The 18,100-nt window shown below is 43.2% G+C and overlaps 1 protein-coding gene across 1 annotated transcript; it reads left to right on the forward strand.

The window, feature by feature from the left end:
• Positions 1–438: 438 nt before the first annotated feature.
• On the forward strand, positions 439–16,524 carry IL13RA1 (interleukin 13 receptor subunit alpha 1). The gene is made up of 10 exons (XM_063346535.1): positions 439–711; positions 3,734–3,891; positions 5,977–6,112; positions 8,010–8,130; positions 10,362–10,540; positions 10,945–11,096; positions 12,274–12,406; positions 12,863–12,959; positions 13,558–13,642; positions 15,216–16,524. The coding sequence occupies exons 1-10, from the start codon at positions 630–632 to the stop codon at positions 15,333–15,335; spliced, it is 1,263 nt and encodes a 420-aa protein (XP_063202605.1). The 5' UTR covers positions 439–629; the 3' UTR covers positions 15,336–16,524.
• Positions 16,525–18,100: the final 1,576 nt, after the last annotated feature.

Genomic DNA, 18,100 nt, shown 5'->3' on the forward strand with positions numbered 1-18,100 from the left:
CAGATGAGAACTATAGAAATGACCTGAATTTGCAAGAGGGATTTTGCAAAGAGGAGTTCTGCCGGGCGCGGGGAGAGGGGGGGAGGGCTGGATAACTAGGTTTAAGATAGTGAGTCAGGAATGGGCTTTGCTGGTGAGAGGACATGAGTGTCTCAGGCACGTCTCAGCAGTGGTGGGAGCTGAGCGTGGGTCCGGCTGCGACGGGGAGGCGAGTCTAATCCCCCGGGGGAGACGTCTCGGAGCTGCTGGCCGTGCCCTGCGGGGATGGCGGGAGGTCACCGGGCGGTCCCGGGCGAGGGGCGCGGGCAGCGGCCGGTCTGCTCCTGCGGGAGCGCTGGGGCGGCGCGGGGGGGAGAGAAGCCTCTCTGCAGGGCGGTGCGGGCGGCGGCCAGCAGAGACGGGCGGGCGGGGAGCGGGTGAGGCCCGGGGTGACGCGGGGTGAGGAGGGAGCGGGGGTCGGGAGGCCGGCCCCGGGGCGGCGCCGACCAGGTAGAGGGGCGGCACCGCCGCCGCTCCCCGCCGAGCCGGCGCTACCTGGGCGGGCCGCGGCCGGGGCTCTTCCCGTCTGGCCCGGCCCCCGCCGCGGGAAGTGGGAGCCGGGAGCCGCGCCGGGACGGCCGGAGGGAGACATGGGTCCGCCAGCAGCGCCGCCGGCCCGCCGGCTCCTCCTGGCTGTCTGCTGGCTGGTGGTCGCCGCGGGGAGGGCGGCAGGTAGGAGCGGGACGGGCCGCGGGGGCCTCCCCAGGACGGGGCGGGCGGCGGGCGCGTTCGGCCGCGAATCTCAGCGAAACGCTTTCGTTTTGCGGTAGAAACGGGCCGAAGGGCGTCAGCTGCGTGCGGGAGCCCGGCTTCCCACCGGACGGCGAGCGCCTGAAATAAAATCTGCTTTTCCCTCCCCGAAAGGCAGCGTTCGGCAGGGCCGCGGAAAGCGTTTCAGCGGCTCCCGGGACCGCCCGTGCCCCCGGCGCCGCAGGAGAAGCCGGGGGTCCCCCGGAGCGGGCGCGGCTCCCCGTGAGCCCCTTCCGTCGCCTTCGCCTTTCCGTTCCCCGCTGTTGGGAGTTCTGTTTTACCTCAGACCGGGACAGGAGCGCGAACGTTTATGGCAGGAAAGCTGCCCGTGCGCCGGCGTGTTTCGTAAGAACCGGGGCTGGAAGCTGTGTTAGTTCTGTCTTTGCAAAAATACAGCTGCAAATGTTAGAGGATTGTTATTTTTCAACGGGCTACAGTACGTTTTCTAACTGTGAAACCGACCTTAAGAAAATACAGTAGGGCGAAACACAACAGTTTTTTATGGTGTAACGCTTTTGTGATGCTTGACGCGAGGCATTTGTTGGTGTTTCCGCGTTACGGCGTTTAGAAATCCAGCGTTTTCTGGGCAGGATGGCCTCGGCTCGGCACCGCTGCGCTTGGCTTCCTCGGACGCATCCCCGTGGTTTGGTCTTGTAAGCGAGAAATACTGTCTTGCCTGTGCTTCATAGTTGGTCTTTGAGTTGTTCTGCTAAATTTCAGTAGCGATGAGATTTTAACAACAAAAGTATTAGACTGTCTGTCTATTTTACACATCAAAACTATGAGACTGGCCAAGCCTATGAATAAAAGCAAAATCTTTAGCTGAATCTAACATTAAAGCACAAGCTTCAGAATTGTATAGATCAGTCTAAAACCTACTAGGTTTTCCACTTTTTATGCTAATACAATTCGTCAATTTATTGATAAACCTTCAATATCCCCACTTCTTACTTCGTGCAGTTAGAAATCTGTAAGCTTAAGCGCAATTACTTCTAATTGAGCTTATGAAAAAGAAATGTGTAGAACTTCAGAGCGGCAGCCAGGGATGACACTGGAATTTTTTTAATGGTTTGTCGCTTTTGTAGGTAATAAAAAGTTTAATTGGGAAAAGACAGAATGCTTGGAGCTGTGTAGTCTTGTTAAAATAAATTACTTCTTTTTTGTGATCTAAGGGACTCGGTATTCACAAACTTAAGGCCCCAATGCTGTTCCCAAAACCCGTTATAAGGTTTTGTTAGTGGAACAGGTAAGAGGCAAAGGTGTTCTGGCTAGGTTCAGTTTTCTCAGAGGAGACTGTATTTTTATAAGAACAAAAATTTCTCTTGCCTGCCTCTGAGGTCAGCTGTGAAACTGAACAAGCAAATAAAAATTCCAGAAGTTTCAAATATTCAAAAAAGCTGAGCATATTCAAACTACAAATGTAAATCCTAGTAATTATTCACATTTTCTCTGTGAGCATATGTTACGCGCACATACACGCCAATGGTAACAATGCCTGATATCTACCACTGCCTGTCCTTTAACTGTGCAAAGGTCTGATGGAGTTCGATGAATTTTCTTCAAGCTTTGGCAGCTCTGTCCCTCGGGAACTGCAAGATGATGGTGTCACGGATGCTTTGAGCAGAATTCTTGCGGAAATAAGCTGGTGTGCCTTTCCATCTGCCCTCTTCCTTGTGCTGGCAGAAGGAACCGGGGCCTCACCGTGACCTGGATGGGAAAAGGGGTGGGATTATTCTGCCCTTTCCCTCTGCGCTTCCCCAGATCTTGGGGCGGCTCGAGCCCGGTCTCCTGGGACGAGCAAGACCTGCAGCGCTGGTTGATGTCGCTCTGAAGCGCTTGTGAAACTACTGTGTAAGAAGGGCACTTCCTTTCCACGGCCAAATAGGTGGCGGTGCCTCAGTGACAATACCTGTAGATACCCTTGAGAAACAGTCGCGTCTTCTACTAGTACACACTGGAGCAGCCCTTTAAAAAAAACAAAATTCATTTTCTTAGGGAATTACCAGTTGGTAATTTTTTTCTAGAATTGGAGTCTTGCCGCATACTTTCATTTTTCCTGGCATTTTTCTGGTTTCTGCCGTATTTCCCTTCTTTGTTTTCTAATACGACCTTCAAGCTGTGTCACTGGGCATGGAAGAGGCTGTGACTCAGTGCACAAGAGTAAGGAAGCGTCAACGCACAAATGGATTTATCCCAGCAACCGTCTGAGTCATGGCCCTTCCTCGGCTTCTATCTTGCTTTTGGGGAGGTGAAAAAACGTACGGCTGAATTGCGCCAGCAGCAAATTACTATTTGTCCCGGACTGGTTTTTGCTCGCTGTGCTGGAGCATAGCATTAAAAGTTTAATAGGTGAGTAATTGAAAAAGCATTGTGGTTTCTTTTGTTGCTTTTTAGCACTCTCGGTTTGGCTGAGATTGGGCTAAATTGTGGTTCTGACATGCAGCTGTTGCTTGCAACATGTAATCGCGTGGCTCTTTAAAGTTTTCTCTCTGAAACTGCACTGATGGATATTTTTTGGGTAGAATAAAATATTAGTTGCTCCACAAAATGTGTATACTGTTTTTGCTAAAGATTTGGCATGTGTGATGCAAACTTGCAGCAGAAAAGACCTGAAAAATGAGGCTTGTCTTCCCTCCACGAGCGTAAGTTTCATTACCACAGCCACTACGTTGTTGCAAGCTGTGATTTCTTAAAAATCACTTTTCAATGATTTTTTTGTGTGTGTGCATTCCTTATAATTATTTAAATGATTGATGGACTAAGATAACAGGAATAATAGACACAATTTAGTGGGCAGTACCTTATCTGATATGGCACATGCGAGCTGATGAAGTTGAGGAGTCATTTGTGTTCTTTTCTGTTGGAGAGTTAAAAATCTGTCAGTTCTGCTAACGGTGAAATGTGGACCAACAGGGTTGTTACACTGATAACTTCTTTCTTTTAGGGGCAAAAGTTCTTCCACCTCCATCCAACCTAGACTACTCGTTCATCCAAATCTGCACCCTGAACTGGACGTGGAACCCCCCAGAGAACGTCAGCGGTAGCTGTGACCTGGAGTATTCCAGCGACATCGTGATTGATGAGGTCCCTCAGGACAAAAGAGTGAGTGCATCACCTCTTCAAACTCTGCTGTGCCCCAGTAAATGTCTTATTGCGATAAAACTGTCTGTGTGTATATACGTATAGAAACATACAAAAATACTGTTTTAGTATAGCCTTTGATTCTTGTCATGGGATCAAAACCTCCAAAATGAGTCATACCAGCGTGTGGGATCTTCAGATCAGAAAAATCTGTCTGTCGCTCTCTGATAATGGAGCTGCTGCCGATAACACAGAAGTACCATAATAATAACCATGTGGAAAAGTCTTGTTTCAGTCTTTGCTTATGCAGCTTTCTAGAAAAAAATAAGATACATACGGGGCAGTCTGCATCCCTGAGACTTCAATGGGAATTTGGAAAGGCTGATCGCTTTCACTTTGAACTCCATTCAGGAAAGCAGCGTGCAGGTTGGCCTGGGTGTAGCTCTGATTTGACAGCATAGCGTCTGTTGGAGGTGATGCCAGGTCTTAACATATTCCCACATGTATCCTGTCCCTGCGCTTACAGTTATTTGGGGAGGGTGTGTGTGGTGTGGTGTGAAAACAACGTGGAATGCATTTGTTCCCCGGAACAGAAATTGTAAAACTTCTTTGTTTCGGACTTTTGTTTTTATTCTCGTGTCGGATGGTTTGCAGCCCAGTGTCGCTTGCTCTTTGGTCAGGACTGAGCGCGGTGCCGCCGTGGCACCGAAGGGGACTGCAGGACAAACGTTTTTACAGTTTATTGCCAGGAAGATAATATGCTATCAGTCCATAATTCCAAACTGTCAGAATTTGAAGCCGTGAAAACACACCAGCTGTGGGCTCGGCAGCACTGCCATTTTGGGTATGGTCACAACTGATCCGATGCCTCTCGAAGCAGACTTTTGCTGTTGAGCCCCATTAGTTTTATGTCCTGATGTTTTCAACGGCCTCCTCACAGTGGCTGCCGTGGTCTTTCTGGCAGCTCCGGGATATCCTGGACTTGAGGTAAGGCTGCAGTTTACAAACAGCTGAGCTGATCTAGTGGCTTAACGCTGCTAAAAGGGTGATGTTTCATTTTTGACACCCCCTTCTCTAATGATCTTCGTCAGGCCTTTAGATGAGCAGGTCAAAGTTGCTAACTCGGCAGAAACCTATTTACCTCTTCTGATGGGTTCATTAACAAATTAATAAGTTGAAAGTCTGTGTGGTTAACGAGCTGAATGAGTTTGTGGAAGGATGTCACCGATGTGAAGGTCAGCGGCAGTGGAACAGCAACAGGACGGACCAGACTGCGTAGCATCTTGCCGCATCTTTTTGCACTACAGCTGTAGCACCTAGTCTGTTCATTGCGGTTTGATTTCCTTGCCCTCTCATTAGTGCTAATATTTATTATTATTTTTTATACGTGAGTGGTTATGCCATTCTTTGGTCATAACAAAGATTTCTTTCATTATTTTTTTTTTTGTTCTGTTTCCAGTTAAGTAAAAGGCACCCCCCTAGCCCAATAAAAGATGCTCAAGAAAGCATGTGAGAAAAGCTTTTTTCTCACGCAAACACAACCTCTCTTCTGAAAATGGGAGCTCACGGGCTGCTCAGGCCTGATGCGGATTTTGTGGTGGATTTGTTTTGGGTTGTTTGTTTGTTTGTTTTACCTTTGCTCTTTAAATTCTTTAAATCCTTTAAATCCATGCAAACTCTTCTCATTGCTTTGTGGTTACGCCTTCAAACATTCTTTCTTCTGTTTGTCACACGCTTGTGTGCAAACACAGAGGAAGATGAGGATTAGATCTGTAAACTCCTGTTTATATAGCTGAAGACTTACCGTAGGAACATTCTCCCCCATGTTGTAGTTGTTCCTTGATCTCTGTATGGCCATTGCTCATGTCTGCGGGTCACTGGAGTAGAAGCGGATTTTCTTTGGTGAGTTCTGAGTGTGCCTGGTGAGGAAAAAGAAAAGCGAAGCCATGCTGAGGCTTCCCGTGTTGCCAGATGCTCATTTTGTTTGGCTTTGAGCCGCAGTATTTTTTAGGGACTCTAATGTATTCTTGCATTAATAGTAATTCCCACGTGTTTGGTACGGTATGCCAAATGTTCTGGTTATATTTCCCCTCCGTCTAAACCCAGGAATGGAGTAAGAGTCGCTTCCGTGTGACGGATACGTTCTTGAATGAGGAAATGCGTTTCAAAGTGAGAAGCGAATGCAGGCATGGCAACGGCAGCGCGCCCAGCCGATGGGTGGAGACCTCCCTTCTGCCAACAGGTAACGAGAGCGCGCGGAGCCGCCGGACCCGGCACATCTCCCTCCGGCCTGAGGGGACACAGCCTTGCTTTCTGTCCTGCTCTAACAAAACGTCATGTGCGTATATCGTAGAGAAATACGGAGAGATACCAGAGGCAACGGCTAGTTCAATGGATGGAGTTTAAGCAGAACGATTGTACTACATTTAAACATGACTGGAGTCTGTTGACGCTTAAAACCTTATGGGCAAGCTTGTAAAATTTAAGTGCTCTTCCAAGGCACCAAAGTGATTCCTGTTATTCTTCTTGTCCCTGCCGCGCTGTGGCGGTGAGAGAAGAGATAACTTGGGTTGTATTAGGCCTGCTGACTTCACGACTGATGTCTAAGTCAGTTTATTTTGTATGATTTTTCCATGTGAGCACAGGTCCATAAAAAAAAAAACAACAAACCTACATTTGTAAATTGAGAGGGATGAATCTAGCATATTTAACGATTTGTTGAATAAGTAAGTGACTTAATTAAATAATTATAGTAGGGCGCTCTCCTTTTCAGAAGAGGTGAGTGGGGCCTGCAAAGCTGCGCGTAGCAAAATGAATAGAGGAAAAAATATTTTTTGTTTCTTGACATCCAGAAATAAGGGGTCCATAGCAAAATTATTAGGAAGCAGACTTTAAGGAATAATGTGTTGTGCTGGGAGCTAGCAGGTACAGCAAGGAAATAGGGCCTCTTCCCTTGTATAGTAAAAGTCTGTCTAACCCAGTAGTGTGACTTGATGCGGATGAAAACAGCCTGTGGAGGGGAGGATCTGAGACCTTATCAGGCTTGTCTGCGTGTCTGTCAAAAGGGTATTCTGGAAAATCGGGGAAGGAGGTCATTAGGACAGCATGTACTAAACAGGCTGGGTCTTTTAAAAGTCTGCTTGCAGGTGAAATATTTTTAAATGCTTCCTGAAATAGGAAAAGTGGTTTCATTTTCCTGTACTCTTAGACAGTTGCTACTTCAGGGAGAATGCAAGCTCGGAAGGAGAAGGTAGTTTGGGGTTTGCTATCAATAAAAAGTCTGGACTGTTGGTAAAATTAACATGCATTTTATTTTTAGTTTGTGGAGATGTTGCTGCTTGTTACAAGGAAAAAATATCTAATATGCTGTAATATGATAATACAGTATGAAGAACTTGTACCGTACAAAAATGCAAGATTGAATATGAAAGGCTTTATTCCGTAATAGCTCTACCTGGGAGATACATTGACGTCTCTATTCACAATGGCTATGTACTCATTTCCAGAACTATGAGTACTACGTACTCATTTACAGAACTCATTACGTTCTGTAATTTGGGTTTTTGGTATGTTGAAGAAGTTGAATGTCTAGGGGTATAAGAGTCTCAATTAAAAATTCAACCAGCGTTGCTTTTGTCCATATTTAAGATCTACAGGTATTTCCATAATCAGAACATTGAGAAACTAATATTGTATCTGCAGAAGATAAAAAAATGCTGACTATTTTTAATGTTGATGGCTGTAATAATTATAACAAAGCTAAGTGCTACGCATGTAATTGCTAGTTACTTCAAATCCTATTTAAAGTATCGGTAGTTTAGAAGAACAAGATATTTTCCTGACTCAACACCTGGTCCTTAGCATCAGGTAACTCTAAGTAGTAATTCTGAGGTGGTGGAAACTTGAGATTCACTGTTGGGATTGGCTTGCATTTAGAAGTTACTCTGGGATTTCAGCCGCTGCAAGCGATAAACAACTGGAATTCATTGTTTGCTGTGCTGAGACAGGCTGAGGTGGCCCACCTTTGCCTTCCAGACTGTTTCAGTTACGTTAAAAAGGGATGTTTTGCATCAGGAATTTGGGGAGAATACTTTGCTGGCGAAATAAATCTGAAGAGACCTTTCCAACTTGCCTTGCAGGTATTCCAGGTACTGCTGCTGTTGGTTTGAGCTGTGTTTGGCACAATTTGGAGTACATGGATTGTTCGTGGCGTCCTGGGGAGAATGCAAGCAGCGATACCAATTACACGTTGTTCTACTGGTTCGTAAGAACTTTTTATTCCCAACTCTGAAGTGCTTTAGCTCTAATCTTTAGTTTTACGTGACACATCTTACTTGTTTGCTTTCTGCTGCTTTGAATGTCTCGGGGCATTGTGTACAAGTTAGCGCTGGGTCCTGTCCAGCAGAGAACTTCGCTGCTGAAGGGTCAAGAGGTTGCTGCTGCTGAGTCTTTTTTTGGGAAGTTGATAGAACCGCTATGTGAAGCTTGGCTGCTTCTGTAGCCCATTTTAAAACAGCTGCTATTGCTTTCTAATTTTTTTCTAATTGTGGATTCAAAGAAGGAAGAATTAAGAACTGAGCTAGACCAATATATTAATTGCTTTCTTTGGAGCTCAACAAACATGGGCTGCTTAAGTTGGAATCACTCATTAATGTTATGTGTCAGCTCTTAAATCATTGTGAAATGGTATGAAAGCATTAATAACGTTTAGCAGTAGTTCTGTTTGTGTCTTCAACGTAATAAATAACTGATTCACCTTGAAAGTTACGGAGAACATCTTTTTGTCATCATCCCTGCTTGCCAGCTGACTGCCATAAATAGACTCTTGTTCCAAAGGAACAAACTTGTGGTGTGAGCAAAAACTTGGCAGCAAGGTCTTCTGCGCACGCTGATCTCCGCACGGCTCTGCGTGTTGATGGGGCTTGTGAAATGCCCGATTGCATTAGCTTCTGTAGAAATAGTGAAGTTTTCTCTCTGAAAGCCCCTTGTTGTAGTTTTAAATCGGCTTTCTGTCTTATCTGAACTGACTAAATAAATGTTTTCCTCTTCCTCTCCAGTGGCAGTCTCGCAGGCTGTTTGATTTAAGGCATTTGGGCAGCAAACAGCAGAAAACTTGCTGCCTTAGTTAAATGCAGGGAGGACTGTTCTGTCTCTAAATTGCTACTCAAATAAATTTTTTTCTTTATTACAAGAACGATAACAATGAGATGGTGGGGGTCTGAGTTTCTGGGTGTACGGATACTTAGTGGAATAATGCTTTAGATTAGAGCTATATATTTTCAATTTACCCCTTAATTTTATTGAAAGATGTATCTGTGGTGACAGCAAAGTGTTTTCATTCCTGCTGCTTAGAAAGAAAGAGACTGCTGGGGTTTTTTTTAGTTTTAAAGCTGAAAACTAAGGAAACACTTGATTTTTGGGCTGAAAGATACATTTTCCATAGTGCAGGTGAGGTGGAGTTTTTGTTTTGTTTTTGTTTTTCAGAAATGAGCGAGCAATTACCTGAAAAATGATGGTTCTTTTTTACATTCTTCATTGATATTTTCCTCCAAAAACCTCTCTCTTCATCCAAAGCGAACGTGAATATGTTAGGTTAGAACAAATGCATCCCGTCAGCGCCCAGTAATTAATTGCTGAACCATGGGCGCACGAGAGCGGGTCGGTGCATGGTGTCACTCTGAATGCCCCCGTCTTCTTCAGCCCGGGGCGGGGAGGGGAGAAGAGGGGGGTAAAAAGGGGGTTTGGGCGTGAAAATGGGAGAGATGGTTTTGTCTTCTGCAGCCCCTGTCCAGGGCGGTGTGAAGTAGGGGAGTGCCGCTCTTACTATGCTCCTAAACAAAGCTCTGATTTGCTCCATATCATTTAAAAAAAAAAATAAATAAAAATCTATTTCCCAATCTTTTGTGGAGGAAAAGCTGGTGGCATATTCTCATTGGAACTTGGGGAGCATAGAGAAGCAAGGAAGAAGGCTGTCGTAGCTTCTCTGTTATTGGAAGTGAGCACTGACATTTTGCAAAGCAGCCACAGGCAGTAGGTGAAACTGGACCGTCTGGAGCGAGAGCTGCGGTGCCCGAGGCGTCACTGAAGGAGACAGGTCCGCTCGTTCTAGCACAGAAGTGAAAATTTGCTGACAGGAAGTGATACAAATTAGTTTAATTTCTAAATACTTTTTTTTTTTTTTTCCTTGAAATTGTTTTCCTGTATGGAAAATGTGAACCAAAGCTGAAAGCAGCTGTTGTCTTTGATGCCTGGGTATAAAGCAAACCTGCCTCTTATTCTGCTACTTGGCACTCTTTACAAAAATAATATTCTTTCTAAAGCTTGAGATAATGAGAAGGTTCTTACTTTGCTTAGCTTAACTTCTGTATGTGCTATAGCACAGCTTTAATGCAAGATTACTCTTTAGAATTCGTAGCACAGGTTTCAAAACAAGCTTGCCTCTTGCTGTCCTATTCTTTTGTAGTTTAAAAAAATATATTTAATCCCTATAGGTTTGATGGTTTGAAAAACCCTAAGAAGTGCAACAACTATTCTACGGACCATGGAAGATGCGTTTTCAATCTTAGCTTCCCCAAGGTCACCAATACTTACCCAGCTATAAGTATTTTGATTAGAGATGATTCTGAAGACATTAGGCCTGTGTGTGCAAGTAAAAATCCTACCACCCTTGGTAAGTTTGACACCATCTTACAAAAAATATAAAGAAAGAAGTTTGCTAGTGTATCACTGTGTTTGAGAAGCTTGCAACTGATGAGTTGTGGGTGAGACAACACGATTCGATGCTCTCTTCTTCTCTTGATCTTTGATTTAGGAATTATATAGACAGGCTGTGTTTTTGAGGGGTGGATGTTTGATGTTTGGGTTTTGTTTGTTTGGGTTTTTTATTTATTTATTTTCCGCTCAATTTTACTCTTATTCTTTTGTTGGTTTTATTCTTTCTTAACGTTTTGGTGCTTTTTCCTCTTTCTGTTCCTAAACTAGTGTAAGTGTAAAGTTATGCAATACAGGACTTCTAACTACTTCTGTAACCAGTGAAATACAATTTGTAACTAATTCTTCTGTTTTGCATTTCAGTAAGACCTGCTACGCCAAGACGACTTACACTGTCAAAGATTAATGATGGAATATACGTAGAATGGAGTGAATCAGACACCTTCCCAGAAAATTGTTTATTTTATGAAGTTGAATATCATAATGGTGATTTGGACACTGCTCAGATAATTAAAGTAACTTTTCATTACTTACAGTTAACCGATTTATTTTTTTACTATGTATCTTTTATAATTTATGTTGCTATTCACAGTAAGTCAAATATTTGCTGTTTAAAAATGAAAAATTACATCTGCTGCATGTGGACGGGTCTGGTGCAGTAGCTGGTCTTCTGAATCCTTGCCATCATTTGTTACGGCAGAGGAGTAACGTGTAAGAACAGTCTGGTAAAGAAGTACTTACTAAACTAAACAACACCTATCCGGAAATATACTGCGGAGCATGTACCTGTTTGCTTCTCCCTGATACGGGACTTTGGTCTGTTGGTGCTGGGTTTTCCTGGTGTTGGCCTGCGCTCGGTCAGATGATTGCCGTGTTCTTGAATGACGGGACTTGATTACCGTAAAGCAAAATTAGTTGCTCGTGCACACAAGAACGCAGAACGTTATACAGAAAAACAAGGGGATAAAAAGACTGAGGATGCCAGGGGAGAAAAAGGTGTGCGCTCTTAGATAGACTGATTTTAATGTACCTGTAGAAGCACTGACTTCGGCGTCTGGATGTACTCATGCCTGGATCTGCACAGCCAGACTGACTCTCTGTTTGATCAGAATGGTAAACAGTGTGATAAATTTAAAAGTAAGGTGGCAGTCTTCTCCTGTGGAGCATATTTAGCTGTTTGTCCTACCCCAAATTTTAGCAAACTCAAATAATACCAACATACCTCAGAAAACCAGCATTTTGAATCAATAATAAGTGGAGTTTGATCCCAGCTAGTGCGTTTGAGTGCCTCTGTAGAGACATCACAGAAGACTTTTGCGTGGTCAAAGTTGGATCAGCGTTGCTGCCCTGACAGAGAGGGGAAGGCAGTGTAAATCACAGATGTTTCTCAAAAAGATAAAAAAAAAAAGGGCACTGTTCCAGACACCGAATCTGAGTTTAATCATTGATGCCAAATGCTGCACAATAGATGTAGCAGCGAATAAGATTAAATCTTAGCTTTGGAATCTCTATTTAGGCAGTCTTTGCTGGTTAAATGCTACTATGTCCTTTTTTATGAAGTTTAGTATTCACAAAAAGATCTTCTATGCAAACATTCAGAATACATTAACTGCATAATGAAAATGGGCTTGTAAATGACTGAGAATACACTGGTAATTGAACAAAGCAAATTACCTTTTCTTTTTGCCCTAGGTTGAAATTAATTATACATCAATTCCTAGCGTTGATCCTAACAGCAAGTACACCTTCAAAGTGAGAGCAAAACCGAAGCCCGAGTGTTACAGCAGCAAGCTCTTCAGTGACTGGAGTGAAGAGAAGAGTATTGGTGAGAACAGTTGTGCCTACGATTTGTTGCACTTTATTCTTCATCTGTAAGGCGTCTAATACCTTCTGTCTGCTAAGCAAACAGGAGCTGAAGACTATCCTCCAATGTATCTATGTCATTTTAGGTGAAAAGAGGGGAAGGGAGCTCTAGTCCTTCAGCAGCGCCATCAGTTACTACCTGTACCACTGTATTCGCTGCTGCGGTCACCGCTGGTGCAATTGCCCTTTCCCGGGGCCGTCAGTTTTTCAGCCCTGAGTCTTGCTGGTGTTCATTTTTTGTGCCAAATGTATCTACATTATAGGATAGTGCTTTGAAAAATGAGTCCTTGCCTACAAAAGTGCTAGTGTATTTGGAGAACATTGTCTATGAACAAATTAGAGAATTAATTAATTTGTTATCCTTATTGCTAAAAAGCCTCTCAGACATCCCTAAGTTTCTACAATTTTTCTTTTCCAGGTGAGAAGACGGACTCTACATTCTATTTTGTTTTAATAATCACCATTCCATTAATAGTAGCAGTATCTACGATAATTCTACTAGTTTATCTGAAAAGGTAAATAATGACCTCCCTTTATTTACAGCCCACTAATTCTGATTGATCTTTGACTCGTGTTATAAGTCACGTCTCTTCCAGGCGACCGTCCGTGATGTGTCATGTTTCAGTAGCGGCTGTTTTATCCGTAACACGCATTGCATAACAGAAGTGGCAGCACCATCGTGCCTCAGTCACTAGAATTAGGTCTATAGACCACGTACACGCTCTGGGCGCACTTGGGTAACTCTGCTTCTGTGAGCTTGCAGCTTCTTGTTGCGCAGCTGTTGCATCCCCTTCCGTTAGGCAACGAAGTCCAAATTCAAAATTAAGCTTACATAGCATATTTTACCAGATTTCTTTAAAAAGTTTCCTTTTGCTCCTGTCTTTGTCAACAGTGAATGTTATTTAGAATCTGTCGGCGTGAACGTGCCCGTTTCCTTTTGGTTTGGGGAGTAAAAATGAGAGTTGGGCTACAGTTGCAGAGAACAAAAGCTGGCCAGTGATGTCAAAGCTGACTCCACAGATTTTCTTGACTGCACCCAAGTATGACATCGAAATGGTGATTTTTAAATTAATACATCTTTCATCTAAAGCTTTTCTTTTTAATTTTCTGAAGGCTGAAGATATTAATTCTTCCACCAGTTCCGGACCCTAGAGAAATTCTGAAGCGCATGTTTGGAGAGCAGAATGAGGATTCCCAGGTTAGTAAGAAGCTGTTGGGCCAAGGAATCTATTGAACTGGAATCTTTAGGGTTCCAGTTTTCTTTTTCCTAATACATATGTCTGTCTTAAAACCAACTGTATGTAAGTATGTCGTATGAAGATTAAGCATTTACAATAGTAAGAGTTGTTCAGAAACAATTAGCTAAAGCTGAGAGGGATTTTTTTTCCCCCCTTAAATTGCATATACTTTTCTAGACACATTAGTAGAATTGCGCTATTCTGTTATTTCGTAGACTGCTAGTCCCTTAAATGTGTTTCGGTTTGGTTTGGGGGGTTGGGTTTTTTGGGTGCAGGTTGTCTGGGTGTTGGGTTTTATTGGGTGTTTTTTTGGTTTTTGTTTTGGTTTCAGCTTCATTAAACTCCTTCTCCTGAACATTTACGTCTTTCTCTGCTGGTTGCTCGTATTTGTGATGCTGAATAAAGCTATTCATATTTGACTTCCAGAAGTTCATATTTTTAGCACTTTCACATTTATCACAGTCAGTTAGCTATGAAGTAAATCAGGACACTTAGCTTCTCATTGGCAAAAGAACAAAACTAACTAGAGCTGCTTCACGCTTTGGTTGATGAAAGACTTGCTATCGGCCCTTATTTCAGGAGAAATAAACGTAATGCTGATTATGGAAACTGTTATTTCTAAACAAATCTAACTCAGTAGCCCTTTATAAAAGTCCAAAGGGAACTGACGAGCCCTAATTCAAACCTAGACTTGAGGTGGTGTATGTTGTTCTCTGAACACAGTCCTTGTATGGAAGGGGCCTTCTGACTCACTGTGGCATCTTAAAATTGATGCCATCCGTGAAACCTTTGTGGAGGATAATGACTATCTGGGTGTCTGGTGCTGCATGTGCATTGGATGTTTTCAGTTGAACAGGAGTTGCAGGAATTGCTGACTTCTTGAAAAGAAGTCTCCTTCTGTGGCCTCCCAATTGCAAAAGGAGTCAGAGTCCAAAATCCAGTATTCCCCTTTCCCACAGGGGTATTCTGAGTTCACCTAATAATAAACCAGAACTATGTGGAAAGCATGGATCTGGCCTCCTAGTTTACTACCTTATAGATACATATTTCAGCATATATCAGTCGTTATGGGACTAAGATGGGACTCTTGGCCATGAGGATCATAAGTACGGTAGCTGTTACGCTTTCTTGTGCTTTGACCTGTGCTTCGTTACTGCCCCAACTAACGCTGTGGTCTTGCCTCTGAGTATTATCTTGGTCTTCTCTACGTGCTCAGGGTCCCAGTGAAAACTCTACTAAGTGTGTATATCCTCACTTCTCCGTCCTCCTGCCTGAGCTTCACCCATTAGCTCTAGTTGGAAGCACTCTTAATTTGAGGGCCAATCTTCAGTTCTTCCTTGTCTTCAGGGAGGATAACTCTTCTGTGAACCAGGCCTAACCCGGGCCCTAATAAGCACAATCTGTGGCCCAGCTACCTTGGCTTTTTCGCCATAATACAGGCTATACATTGTGAAACGGGTCTATCCTATTGGGCTGAAAAAGCAACGCTTGCCGTGAAGAAGCACTGTTAAAAATGTCGTTGTTCTTTTTCAGAGCTGTGCAAAGGATGATTCTGTGAATGCTTATGACAGGTTAAATAAGGAAGAAGAAATTCATTCTTTAATTTTAACAGAAACTCCAGTGTCCGCTAATTCTGAAAAAGAAAACCGATAAACTCTGCTTTACCAGTGAAAGATGAGGAAACTTTCATTCCTGCTCCCGCACAATGTAGATGTGAAGAGGCCTGCAAGACAGTCACCAACTTTCACCTTACTGAGTCCCTTCGGAGCCTTACTTCTGTGATGCTCAGAAAATACATCGCTAACAGTGGCCATTCCTCCATCTCTGCTAGAAATACTCATCTTGGATCATTGGAGAGTAGCGTGTACATACCTTCCCTCTGACTGCATCGCAGCATCTCATCAGCCCGGCTCCCACCCGCTCTGCCCTGTTACTTGTTGTTTGCACTCGTGTTTGTGCCTCACGTTAGACTGCAAATGGATTTTTTGGAGCAAGCACTGTGACTCCTCTGAAGCGTTTGGCTCAGTTTCGCAGCAGGTGAGACGGGGCTTGTTTACAGTAGATGGCCCATTATCGCCACTGTGTGGAACTGCTGCCAGAGCGTGGACCGTTTGAGGATGGCTGGTTCTGTGTGCTCCAGGGCAGGGCGCTTTCCAGAGGGCATTGATGGACTGACCTTTCACTTCTGGTTGATGAGCGTCAGCTGTGGCCTGGTCAAACCCCATAAAACAGGGTTGTTTTTTTCTTTTAAAATGTGTATGAAAAGCCTCTCCCCTTCCCAGCTGGTATTCAGACTATTCATAGAAAAAGCTTATTTTTTCATCCTTTCAAGTGCCTGTTCTCAGATGCCTTGCTTTCATGAACTTCTTCTGTTCATTGTACTTTGTTTAAAATGATAAATAGATATTTTTTTTTTTTACCTGTGTTGTGCAGTGGCAGATAAATGTATTGAGTCTCACCAGACTGTGATTCTACTTTGGCCATATTGGCCTGAAAACACCTTGATTTTTGGAAGCTAAGTCATCCTGAATCTGTCCAGCGAAATTACCGGGATGGATGCACAAGTCTAAGGAGCTGTGGTCAAATTGATTAGCAAGTGCTAAGCCAGTGAAACCGAATTAATTCAAAGACTTCATGACCTGTCCTTATTGAGCTGATGGGTTTGGGGGAAGAAGGGATGACAACCTTGGCCTGCTTTATAAGGGCTAAACTTCATTGTTTCTATAGTGATGGGGCTGTGATTTGAGCCTCCCTTCTAGGAACTTAGCAATTTAAAGCAAGGTGCTAGTTTGAGTTTTGGTTTGTTTTGGGGTTTTTTTAATTTTTTTTTTTTTTTTTTTTTTGTAAATAACGAATTGATTTGTTTGTTCTTTGATGATTTTATTTTCAGGTTGCTTTACCCAGCAAAGCTCAATAGACGTTTTCTGGCACAACTGTGACATTGCTCTGAATTCTGAGGGTGGTTTCTACCCTGTCTGTGCGCAAGGGTGTAAACAGCAGTTCCTTGAACGTGCTGGAGGCAGGAAGTAACGCCATGGGGAGAAAAGGATCCGTGCAGGCTGTTTAATGGTTAGTGCTCAGGAACTTCTTGCTTCTCCCAGCTGAGTGCAGACACGTTAATCATTGATACAGTCAGTCTTAGCAGACTGGGAAGAGATCTCCTCAGAAGTTTGCTAGGAGCAAGCTCTACAGCCATGAACCTTTTAAAGTTCAGCCCTGTCCTCAAACTCCATTCAGTCAAAAATCTGAAATGAAAGGCTACATTTTTAGAACATACTGTTCTGCAAGGAGTAGAACTAGGAGCTTGCTTTTTAGTTACAAATTTACATCCTTTACCCTCTTACGTATCCCCTCCCTCTCAATAAATCCCATTCTTTCCCCGCTCCCCACTGAGCCTCTCAAATATGCAATTTCCTCCACATCTCTTCTCTGCCTCTCGTTACCGGTGCTAGAAAGGGAAGGAGGAATGTAGCAGAACCAGCAGACTCCATATTAATGTAAATCTTCCACTTACAACCAGGCTAAAAAAAAAAAAAGACATTATAAAAATTGGTTAATGAGACAAAAGAAAAAGAAAGCCTCAGGGATTTCAGTGAGATAAAACAGAACTCAGGTTATACCAAGTCATCTGGTAGCACCACCTGATATTCCCAAGGTAAAGGAAAAGTGAGGGGTAAAAGGTAATTAAATTCTTGTGCCAAGTTCATTCCCTCTCCCCTGCAACATTTATGCCATTATAGCGATAGAAATATTTCTCAAATCTACCTCATCTAGAACGTTGCTCATCGTAGACAAACAGAAATACATGATTGCAACATATGTAAGCGTAATGGGGTAATATCAAGTATTGTGGCTTTCAGTATATTGATCTAGGAAGCTGGTCCTTGGTACTTTACCCTAAACTCTTTTGACTTCTGTTTTGGTGTTTATGGTGAAGCCAAAGTTCATTTGTTTGAAAAACAAAACAAAAATTCATAAAACCAAAGGAGTGGGGAAAAAAAGATGGAAGGTGTTAAGCCAAAAGGAGGACTTAAATGCAGAGGATGGTTTACATCGCTATATAGAAATGTTTGGGGGTGATTCTTTGTTTCTTGAATAATAGGGATTGACACACTTCCTAATGGATGGATTTGTTGAGTCGGTGTTTTGGCATGTAAAGTAAGTGTCTGAGTATATTTTCATCTATGAGTGTCTTGTTTATGGTTAGGGTTTTTATCATGAAATTTTCCAAATTTTGCTATCGTTTATTTGTTCTTCATTGCAGTTACTTGATCTGTGAGTTTGTTTAAAGAATGAATAAATACGAGTATTGAAAAATATGATTGGCTGGCTTTGGTTGAGGAGATAAACTGAGACAGAAGAGATGGCAGTGGTTTAATGAGAAACTGTGTTTGAGGTGTGCGGAACCCAGAGAAGAA

The sequence above is a fragment of the Chroicocephalus ridibundus genome, chromosome 9, assembly GCF_963924245.1.
Source record: "Chroicocephalus ridibundus chromosome 9, bChrRid1.1, whole genome shotgun sequence".
In the NCBI taxonomy this organism is placed as follows: Eukaryota; Metazoa; Chordata; class Aves; order Charadriiformes; family Laridae; genus Chroicocephalus; species Chroicocephalus ridibundus.